General features: G+C 34.5%; 1 protein-coding gene across 1 annotated transcript in view; it reads right to left on the reverse strand.

Moving 5' to 3' along the window:
• Nucleotides 1–12594, reverse strand: part of LOC149798856 (uncharacterized) — a 42421-nt gene that overhangs the window by 11584 nt on the left and 18243 nt on the right. Inside the window, exon 4 of the mRNA XM_089957759.1 lies at nucleotides 3043–3126. Within this exon, the coding sequence (XP_089813885.1) occupies nucleotides 3043–3126 (84 nt within the window). The remainder of the gene's footprint in view (nucleotides 1–3042; nucleotides 3127–12594) is intronic.

The following is a 12594-nucleotide window of genomic DNA, read 5'->3' on the forward strand; positions in this document are numbered from 1 at the left end:
TATCCAATCATTATATTTTGGTCACATGTATCCAGTCATGTTAGCACTGGGAGTTCTGCCACCTCTCTAATCCAGCCCCCCAAAAAGATTAAAAAATGCATCACCCACATCAATATATTACATAGATAGGATTTTCTTGTCCTCCATGCCCAAAGGACACAAATCTGCAGGGAACAGAAATATGGATGGTGACAGTGGACTTGAATGGAGGGGGGACTATATCAGCCAGTTCATCAATGAACTGTTTTGATCTGCTGTGATGCCATACATAACAGTAAACAACTTTGGTAACTGGGGTTAATTTTAGATTGCAATTTTCATGAATTCATCTGCAAAATACATAAACAATCTGCTCATTTTAAGATTTCTTTGAATATATTGAAATGCAGGCCCCAACAGTGCATGCACATCTCTGGATGCTAAGGTGCTGTCAGGATTTTAGCTGAAAAGGGGAGCTTCTACCATGTCATCCATGTATGGGGAGAGTATTAAAAAGGTGTTGGTGGCAAACTGCCATAGTTCAATAGCTACCTAACACTTAAATATTGATCTCTGTCTTCCTGTTCCACCCTGTTAGAGCTCTATCCAAATCAAAATTCTCACAAGATGTCACCTCTGGCTGTACAAGTCTTAATTTGTTGACTGTTTCTAAGCTTAATCTGTTCCTCACTGCATACAAATAATGTTCTTTGTTGAGAACCCCTTTCAGTCTTCTGTCTGAAGGGGCATATGCATAGCTAGCTAGGCAAACTTGAGCTTTATGAGAAACTGTTCTTTATGATTGTTATGTACAAGTTTCCAAGCTCATAGGTACTGAGTCTTGGATATCTCAGTTCCAAAATAAGATTTTTTCATTAGCATGAGCTCAACCAAAGTTTCACTTTCTTGAAACAGTGCTTTGCTGATTACCATGCCAGATTCCTTATCTATTCCATAATGTATTACTAGGGTATTAAGTCCATCAATGCCAGACTCTGTTGTTTAGGGTAAGTTTGCTGAAATAAATATCCTCACTTTTTAATTTCTTTCGACCCTTTAATTATCCACTGTGTTATGGAATTGTATAAATCCCTTTATTTATTAAATACATGTACTTGAGTTTCGTTTTCTGTGTACAACGATACCTGAGGGTGATTTATGTATATTGTACAACATTTCACAGTGAGTTTGGTTCATCCTATGCTGCATGTGCGAAGTGCTTTCGACGGGAAGGGGGTGGGGGGTGGGGGAAACCAATATTCATCAAGCGCACAGATGATGTAGGATGAAATCTTTACATTACGGAAGGTCTTGTCAGTGAGCAGTCTACTTAAGAACTTGCAAATATTAAGCTGCAGAGGTATGTGAGTTATTTATTAATTTCTTATGTATATTGTAGATTATAACTATTATACTACCAAGTTTATATTTTGTATATTTTCTATGTAGCTTCGGTTTGTGTAGTATAATGCAAATATTTTCTATTCCTGTATGTGACTTAACATGACATCTATACTGGCAATGAAGTTGCATTTTATAAGAGACATTTTGTACCATATGATTCTTATCGGATACAGGTAGGTTCACTTCTGAACCTGTTTATTGCTTTCTAGTGTTGTGCCAATAACGTAATTTGTATAGCTTACTCTATATAACATCATTACATGTTATCCTATATGCCCGCATCATTCTTAGTACATGGCGTTAGATTTATTTTCAGCTGATCAAAGTTGACGGGGTACCAGCTCTAAAGCTGACCATAGCACCCACAGAGCTGATTGAACAGTGTGTTGCTGGTTGAGTAACAGGTGACTGGATGTTGCTGACAGATTGGTGGGCGCTGATTGCTTTACTGACCAAGGAATTATATGGTGGTCGGTGACTACCCGTAATGCTGACTGCTTGACTGACCAGTGTGACTGGTAGCCAAGCATTCTGGTGATGGAGTGCTTAGTGTAACTACATACATGTAATCTTTTTGTTGTGGGCTAATTTTGGGGTTGGTTATACCCAGTGTTTTGGGACTGTACAGATATTTTATGTGATACGGGTCCCATTTTTTCAATCATTTTACTATTTGAGTACAGTACCTCATTTTTCACTAACTGATCGAAAACATTTTGCTATATGAGTAAAGTACATCATTTTCACTATTTGAGTAAAACACATTATTCTTTTCGTCGTGTGAAATTACCGTGAATCATTAACCTTTGTCCTGGTACTGTGTAAGGTCATTTACTTGTATTCATGTTTATGTTACATTACTAGGTTCATGAAGATTGTGTTATTTTGTCCAATATTTGGATCTTATACATGCACGTATTAATCATAATTTTTTCCATTCAAGTCATTCATCAACATTGTATTTGTATCACCATCAAAAGTGTTTTGTTATAAATCCTAAATCCAACCCCCTTATCTTGTTACACACTGGTCACATCTTATGATGTGACAAGCATTTTCAGGGTCAACAGTTAAAACTCTTAACTAATTCGCAGGATTTCTCACATGTCACTCCTCTCCAACTGCAAGAGTTTGTAAACATTTTTGCAATGACATACTCTTGTGCCCTGGCAGCATCTCTGTGGATGCCATCAAAGATCAAAGTCATCTTCCTCATAATATTTTAGCCTCCAAAATCACAGGTTCATTCACCCCAAGGACAAATCATTTATGAAGTTTTTCTAATATCGGCTGGCATATTGTGGCAATTCCTCTGTCATGGTGATCATGTACTTCAAACTTTACCCAGAAAAAATGCATCTAACTTATTTTCCGTAAAATCAGGCCATCTCCAAAGTTTGATGATGGTGTGTGGCTCGGAAATCTAAGTTATTTTATAGAATCTATATCCCTTGCTTGATCAGTGACCTTGACCTACACCTAAATCAAACAGCCCATAATTTGGTCACATTCTATGATGCAGAAATTAACTTACTGTGCAAAAAAACATATATCTTTTGGGCAGTTAATCTGACCTTGGCCCTATTAATCCCAAACTCGACACATTTATTCTTTACTCAAGTACAGCATACCCACAAATAATGTTTGTAAAATACTTGCCAGTTTCCTCTGAGCTTCTTCAATCTTTCTGTTATTCTCTATCATTATTGCTTCCAATTCCTCCCGTTTTTTACGTTCTTCTTCCTACAAAAAATGTTTTCAAGTCAATAGTTGGCCAAATGAATGCAAATCTCAATAAACATGCAAAATTCTTCTAAAAAAGCATTACTTTGCTACTTAAAAAAAACCAACATATCTTTGATGATCTGATCTAAATGCTGATCAGATGGCTCACAAAACAAAGACCAATATTTTTAAAAGTATGTAAAGAAACACTTAATGTCCTAGTTGGAACATAGCATGTGATAAATTATCAGTGTACATTTTCCCTTTTATAAGATTTTTCACTTCACTGAGCAACTAAATTTTCCTGTTGCATTGTTCATATCTTCTTATGAATAATCAAACAAAAACTTATTCACATTTGTAGTGGCTAAATTAACCCTAAAAAAAAATGTACCAACAATACCACAAAAGAATTTTACCCTTAATTAAATTTTCCTCATTTCAAAAAAGGGGAAAGTATATATAGTGTTTATTTATTAATTACTGAAAAAAAACAAATATTTTGATCATTTGGGAGTCTCTGTTGAAACAAAAGATGACAGTAATCAGTAAATAAAACTGGTGCTTTTCTTTTAAAAAAAAATTCAAATGGGCAACTCAGTTCAATTACCTTTCTGAATCCAACAGGTGATGCCACCAGGAAACATATTCTGACCAGAGCACCATGAATGGCACATTATAAACCCATCAAATATTTGATAGTCGTCTAGGGAATGGTTGATTTTGGAGATTACTGACCAACAGGTCTGGACCTTTGGTAAAGGTATGCATAAAAATTATGCAGAATCCATTTTTTAAATAGACTTACAATAACCATGACCTCCATATAAACCATCAGGATCTAAAGGGTCATTTATTACCCTAAGCTATCTGCAAAACTTACCTAAGGAACCTATTCCAAAATGAAAATATTTAGCAAAACACATATTTCTTCGAGTAACAAAAAAGTGGACCTTCGACCTTTTGACACCAAAACCAAAAGGCTTATTCCATATATATATATTGTGCAAGCCTACCACAAACTTTGGTTGAGGTATGTGGTCTATAACTATATTCATCATGCAAAAATGATTTTTCTTCTTTAAGGATCATATTTATAGTATATATTGGGACACAAAAATAATTTTTTTCCTCTCCCAGAACTTATGGTAAAACATCTTTGCACCTAGGTCATGTGTCCTAAGACTTAAGAAATGAAATAAATTTGCGTTGAACTTGCACCCCCACCTCCAACACTGCACGTTGCAGTAACACAGATAAACAAAACTCTTATTTGGTAATAAAATTAAAGAAACTAACCTTACATTGTTATCATATATTCCTCTTTGTTCATCATGAGCAATTTATTAAAGAAAAAAATATATCCAAGAACTCTGTATATCTTGCGTATGCATCCATACTGCAGAGTGTATCACTTTTGTCAGATAACATGCTCACATGAATAAAGAGAAATGAATTGTGTTATGTTGCACTCCAAGGTTTTGAATATGTTACCAAAATTGTTGAAAATTGGATCCAACAAAATAGGAAACAAGAGAGAGAGAGGGGGGGGAAATATCAACTGACTGCTTGCAGCACCTGCCATTCACACAATACAGGGTATGGTGCAAAATAACCAAGATTGTATTATATCCAGATTAACTATATGACAGTATCTTGCAAAAAAAATCATTATTTGAAAATACATCTACTGTGAGTGCAAACGACATTCTCTTCACTTGCATGGATTACAAAAAGTATTATTAATGCAAGTTATTGCTGTATATACTATTTACCCTGCAGGCATCAATGCCTGTTTGTATCAATTAGGCAAGCAAATAGAAGCCCAGGTGGTGAATAAACACAACTGGCAGAGATGCACTAAACTCATTATTTGAACTTACTAGCAAAATATCACATACAAAGGTTATTTTATTGGTTATTTTATTACAAAGCAAGCCAACTTTGGTTTCTTTTAAGCGTGCTGATTTTTGTTTTTAAATACCAAGTCTGCTGACATAGTGAAGCCAACTTTGGTTCCTTTTCACCATTATTCACAGGAATTTTGAAAATAAGCTGAAAGAATGTAAGTTTTCAAAGCAACACAATCTAGTGCTTTGTGCGCGGATATTAATGACCCAGCATTTCCCAGAAGATTTGGAAGAGAAAACAAAAGTGAAATCATTTGATGAATTTGTGAAGGGCAGAAGAGAAGATGATTTTGCCAAAATTATGATCATTAACATGGACAAAACTTTGCTGTCCTTGGCATTCATTCCTGGTTGGCCTGTCAATAAGATGGGGGTAAAAAGTGTAAGAATTTGCATGACTGGTGCAGCTAAAAAAATCTTACTTTAGACATTCCAGTTTCTGCTTAAGGAGATGTATTGTCTCCAATGAATAATTTTTCACAGCACGAGGAAGCTAAAAGATATTTATGCACCGAAAGTTTGGACTGTAAGTGTGCAGGGGAAGATGCTGCAATGATTAAAGTGATTTATATAAAGTACACACTTTAATATTTTCTTTTAAAAAATAAAATTTAAATTTCAGTGCATCTTCTGACATGTTATTTTTGAATGATTCAAAAAGTGTCCCACACCTTATGACTAGACAAAAAAACTATATGTCCCAGAACATAGAACGATACAAGAAAAATTACCGTAAAAATGTATGGTGCCCCAACAAATATAATATCCAAATTTATACAGTAAATATGGTAATACTGACTTTGACCTTTTCACCATAAAGAACTTCTTTCTAACCTCAAGTGCAAGCCATCAACAAGGTTTGTTTCAGGTGTTATCCCTGGTTTGACATTTAATGGCGCAGCAACACAAGTAGGTTATGTACTTTGTCAAGGCAATTTTGGAGTAAAGTGCCTTGCCCACTAAGCATCTTACTAGGTTTCTTCCATACCCCAAGTTTGGTCCAGGTATGTATGTAGAACTAATTTCATTGTGCCGAATCCATTTTTCTTCTGTCAGTCACTGTGACCTCACTATCGGACTTCTGATCCTTAAACCCACTGGGTTCTTCCTTAGCCCAGTTGCAAACCATCTACATAGTTGAGTAACTGCAGGTGGTGTAGACCTCAAATTATTGTGCAGAAACCATTTTTGTTCTTCCACTCACAATGGCTTCACCTTTGATCATCTGGACCCAATAATTGCTGGGATCTACCTTGGCCCAAGTGCAAGTCATTCAGAATGGTTGGTGACAGGATGTCTAGAGAACTTGTATTGTTGTGCAGAAACAATGTTTTCTTTCAGTACCAATGATTTTGACCTTGAACCTTTAAATCAACTGGGTTTATCCTTATCCCAAGAGCAAATTTACAATTCATCCTCAGTAAAAAACCGACTTTAAACAAGTACAAGAGCGAAATTTTTTCAATTGAAATTCAAATACTGTAGTTATGGTATTCTTTTCTAAACCAAAAATGCTTGCATACTAATGTACAAAGAATTCCTTCATTCAAGACTTAGTCAATTTATTTCTTCTTTAATTGGATTTTTATCTTGGACATTCATTCTGAAAGTGCATGTAATTAACTTGTATTTCTTTTCATAAAATATTAATTTTTATAGAAATTACCTAATTTCTGATACCAATAATACCACTACCAGTAATAATAATAATAATAGTTACTGTAATACATAGAATTATGAACAAAAACTTATTATTATTATTATTAGTAGTAGTAGTAGTATCATTATTACTGAGGTCTGAACAAATAATAATGATTAAGCATACCATAATCCATAACATTTTTTTGGTGAAATTTTCCTTTAAATGTCAGTAGAGATTTACAAAAAAGGTGGTATCTGTTTAAATTACAACCCAAAAGAATCATCTGCCTGGTTTATTTACTGTGGTGGAAACTTGAAAGTCACGTACTGAAATCATTCATCAATCACATTTTATATTAAATTTTCAAGAAATGGGATATTTTTGTTTTGTTTGTTTGGAATCATTTTTGTCAAAACTGGAACTAAATTTTAAAATTTGTATGCAAACACAATGATTAGATATAACAATAACATTTCAAGATTATTTAGCAATAGGAGAAGAGATAATCAGAATGATAAGGATGGGGCTTTTCCTGTGGCACCATCTAAAAGAGAGATAACTGGGCAATGAATGTCACTTGGCATTTATTGGAAAGTTTTAGATGCAGAAGTTACTGGACTATCTTGAAGTTCCAAAACTCCTAAACTGATTGGTACTTACTAGTACAGGTTTCTGAATTTATACTGAACTTATATTGACATAGCAGAAATATAGTATTGTTCCAAGATTTAAAACTTTCTTCTGATAAATGCTATTGAATTTTTTTATAGCCATTATAAGTTACTTAGGGCCATCCCATTTAATACTACATGGGTGAAGGGGAATATACTTTTATTTTTTTTCTTTATTTGTGAGGTCTTAAACTACTTTTTATGGGTTTTTCCTATTAGCAGTACCCCACAAAAGTAATATTAACCCTATCAAAGCAAGATTTATATGGAACAGCCATTACTCTACGTGTCTTTTTATTTATGATGGGGACCCAAGTGCTAAGGTTAAATGCACTGACATTTTGAACAAGTTGCCACATTTTGTGACCTGGTACTTGAGTCTGGCCTTTCTGTATTTATGCAGCTATTTTAACCTTAATAATTTTACTCCCTATGCAAGCAGCTTTATCAATATCCTGAGTGGGGAGGGGATGGATTTGCAAAGGCTGAAGTGGGTGCAATCAGTAAAGAATGTTCTCACCTGCATATGCATGGTGAAATAGCAGTAACTCTTCCACCATTGGTGGCTACAGTATCATCATCAACAATTTATTAAACTTATAAACAGCTTGCAGACACCGGTGATGCACCAAATTCTGTGGAATTATAAAACCAGATAAATCTGATATGACTCTCCTTCATTATAACAAAGTAGTAGGGGTCGATAACTGCTGACCATGTTAATATGTAGACTATTTAAATTAAATATACTTTTCACTTCATGGTTTGTACATTTCATTTTGTCAATGTTTCTAAAAGCCAAATAAAATATAATGCTAAACTTTATGCTGGTTATTTTAAACCTATAATGTCATACAATTTGTTAGACCAATTCAAGTACAATGTTTCTCACATTAATTTTTCAGGTAATGGATTCTGAAAATTGTAAAAGGAAATTTTATATTTTTTTTAACTGTTAACATTTCAGTCCATAAGAGTACCAAATTAATCTAGAACTGTGTTAAAATGAAGCATGAACGAGAGCTGTATGATATTTAACCTCCATTTTGCTAACAGTGTCATGATTATCTCACATCTGCTTTGAATATGTAAAGCTTGAATTGAGTACAAATGGTAAACAAAGTGATGGTGTTTAAAGATAAAAGGCTGAAAACTTTAGATTTCCAAGCATTATGTACCTTTATGTGCTAAAAACTGGTAGACAAGCTCCACAGAAGTAGGTGTCTCACCTTTGTCTGTGTACTTGTCAGAATAATTACTGTTTCTGACTCCAAAACACCTTTAATGCAAAACTGTAACATTGTTTGACACCAGAGGCAATGGAAAAGTCTACCCTATCCCACCATGTTTGCATGGAGTGAAACAAAAATGGTTGTTAAACATAGTAGCCATTTTTATTTTGTAAATAAAAAGATATCAGTATAATAACGTAAAAAGTGCCATATCAAATCAATCTATCAATTCTGCTATAAAATTCTAAGCATCTGACATTGGCTCTGAGGCCCCAACCATTTGTAATTAGAAAGTGACCTGTAGAACTTAGGGTGATAACATACCTAAAGAAGTTTAAAGATGAGATAAAGTTGCAATTCTTAAATTTTAACTCCAGCAGATATAAAATGTTTTAGAATACATTAAGTGGTCAAAAATCTCAAATATATCAATTCACATAACACAACTTATTCAGAGGGCACCTATGTAAATTACTGACCATGCAGTTACTTTCAGACAAGAAATGTAAAACCCAAATCATGTACACAAATAAATGAGATAATGACAAACCTATTAGGCACCAACTCCTAAAGTAATTCCAAAAATGAACAATCTAGCTTTTCTTTTGATGTGGTTGGACTTCTATCATGCAAGCTTCAGAAAAAACAGACATTATCTTTACCATCTTAATTTTCTTACTCAAACAGCATATATATTGCTAATATTTAAAGATCATGTTCCAATGAACATATGAGAAAAGAATGAACTTGTTTGGTTTTTTCCTTCAAAATTCCTAAAATCCATTTCTTTCAAGTCATAATTTATTTTCCAGTAATCAAATGTTTCACAATATAAATATTTTTAGGGGTACATAATGATGTGATTAATTGACAGACACTGGTCATTTGTGATTAAAAAGAAATTAATTAAGAAGTGGATAAGAAAGTGGATGAGAAAGCCTGGGCTATAAATAAGTTTCTCATATATAAATAAATAACGAACAAGACTTTTCATCAAAAAGCCCAGTCTTACCTATCACATACATGTACTTACGCTACACTGCATACTTGTCGCTAGTCACCAGTTCAGTACACTGGACACCAGTCTTCATTTTGGCTAGTACCATCTCCAAATTGCTTCACATAATTTTACAAGGTAACAGTTTTTGCCAATTGAACACGAAGACAGATCTGAAGTCCCCACCCCAAATCATTGTTGACAATCAGCATCAGATGAAGACCCTACCTATATGTAGGTATTTTACAATACATGCATTCATATCTAGCTAGAGTTGCATGGAGTACTGCTCAAAAAACTTAATTCGTTCACATTGTTACAGAATGCAAGTATAATCCACTCATGATAAACATGTATGCCTCTTCCCCTACTGAACAAGAAGTGCATGTACAGTATCAAAATGATTATACTTGCTATTATCCTCAACCGAATCCAACTTTTCGCTTTAAATGCAGCATTACCTAGAAGAAATTTACAGAAACAATTTTTCATATTGAATTGTGCAACTCAACAAGAATTTGCATTTGTTATTATGCTGAAAGACAAAGATATTAATAAATCTGAAAGACAAAAAATGTACATGACATCACACATTGTATTGTACTGCAAGATGATGATAGACCGAGTTCATACTCGTACGTTATTATAGTTATATTTTATAAACAAATGACATAAGAGTACTGTAAATGGTACATGAAATAAATGTGTTGTGACCTTTTCCTTAATAATTACTACTGATCTCCCTGCCCTGTATTTTCATTTGTCATGACCCTGACCATGATAGATGCAGTGGCTCAAGAACATGTATACGAGACCATCTATACTTGAAATACAGTCTGGCTCAAATTTCATCCGATATCTTGGATAGTTCTATAATTATGCTACAGTTAAGGATTTAAGTAAGAGAATTACATTGTTCCCTGGCAGATTTAAACTGGATATAAAAAAATTAGTTAAAGGAAACTAGAAATGTGTGAAGTGATATACTTCCACACTATTTGTATTCAACTACATGAAGTATGTCACTGTGACCAAGTTTTGTGGCACAAAACATTGATTCTAAGTTGGCAATTGGGAGCAACAGGCAAAAGTATATTGCATTTAAAGCCATATATGTTATTCGAGCAGTGTTAAAAAAAAACAAGGAACAGAAGTCAGTGGCCAAGTTCAGGCATCTGTAATGAAAGTTTGAACTCTTTTAGTGAATTAAAAGCAAGAACTGCATTCCTGATTGAAAGGGCAGACATATAAAGGCCTGCATGGTCACAGTTAGTTCAATTTATTCTTATTTTTAAAGGCAAAACTTTGCAGGAATTTTTCTGTTTCATTAAAATTACATTCAAATACAAGATACAGTTGTTAAAATGTGCCTATTTTTCTCAAAGATAACATCATCTTGCGGCCAGTGAATAATGATGCTAGAAGAAAAAAAATGTGTGCATTTAAATATACATGTACTGAAAAACCATAATATTACATTTTAATATATAAGGAAGCTGATGAGATGGCAGCCTGATCAACAAAAAGCTGACCATGGCCTCCATTTTGAGCTTGCTCATTACTTGTAAAGCTGGCATTCTACACATGAAGATATATCCACATACCAAGTAAAATGACTCCATGGCCAACGCAACTGTACTAGAGAAACTGGCCACAATATTGAAATATAAGAAGCTTTGAAACCAATGTTAATCTAGGGTGTGCACAGACATATGGACTTGCCAGGATGCCAAAGTGATTGCCATGTCAAGCTTCCATCAATGCATACTTGACAAAGACCCACTTTTGTTGTTCTTGCACTTGTTTAATCTGAAAAGGATCTATATGTGTTAGAAGTAGTAATGAACAAGGCGAATCAAAGTATCAACATCAAAACAGTAAATATTGTGGTCTAGTGGAATTTCACACCCGTGCAAGTACTAATTCAGGGCCAAATTATTAATCTGAATAATCATTACAACAAACAACTAGAGTCTCCATGGCACTCTGCTAGTAATGAGATCTCCACTTTTGGTCCCAAAGTCAGGAAAATGCCAGAGTACAATAATAACTGAATTCCAAAAGTAGAAATCTTGCCCATCTTTTTGTTACATGTAAAGTTGTGCCCTTTGTGGAAGCAAAATTAGTTTGTCTGAATCCTAGTATAGTTATCAAAAAATTAAGATTCAGAATTTTGTGTCCGAGCTGTTATTAGTGCCCATGCTTCTTAACAGAGGGCCCTGATCTTCTTCACATAGAGACTCTTGTGGGTAATTTATTTTGTGGTCCCAAAGACTTTTCTTTGGCAAAATACTTTGACTTGTTAACTTCTTCACTGGTGCTTCCCAGCCCAAAGACACCAACTATTTAGAAATTTGAAATGTCTTGAAGACATTGAACTTCAAACCGCATAGTCTAATTTTGTATTCATTTTTATATGATTAACACTGCCCATTTATTATCCCCATGCTTTTAGAGGTGATATGATTAACTTCCGTTTGTCCAAATGTCTGTGATTCCTTCTGAACTTTTGGACAGAAATTCACCAAACTTGGTATGTAGGTTGTCCATGTGGTAAACAGCATCAATAGGGCTTCTGGGCATCTACCCATGAGGGTTTTCAAAGCAGGGAAGGGGGGGGGGGGGTCCAATGCAGAAGATAAATAACACTTCAATTACACAGTTTATACATCCAATCATAGCAGGAGGACACATGATACATGCAACAGCTTTCGTATTATGACCTGTGGGCTATGGTCTGCAAGTCCGGCAACTGTACATTACATTATGGTTGCTGTGTACAGTGCAACTCACATGATTTTTTTAAACCTCGCATGTCATGGTGGGGGGCTTCATCCCTCCACTTTCGATAATGCTCTGCAAAGGAACAATAAATAGCAACAACTCATCAGAGCACCCAAGTAGTTATGCTGATGCAACTTGAAGGGGCCAGTAGGCATTACCAACTGACATTTGAAAACTCAACAAATAAAGACCACCCACAGAAAGAATGAGACATCAGGAGTGATTTACAATCAGATATCATTTGGCTAAT

This window comes from Sinohyriopsis cumingii, chromosome 5 (assembly GCF_028554795.1).
Source record: "Sinohyriopsis cumingii isolate HCF-2022 chromosome 5, ASM2855479v2, whole genome shotgun sequence".
Classification (NCBI taxonomy): domain Eukaryota; kingdom Metazoa; phylum Mollusca; class Bivalvia; order Unionida; family Unionidae; genus Sinohyriopsis; species Sinohyriopsis cumingii.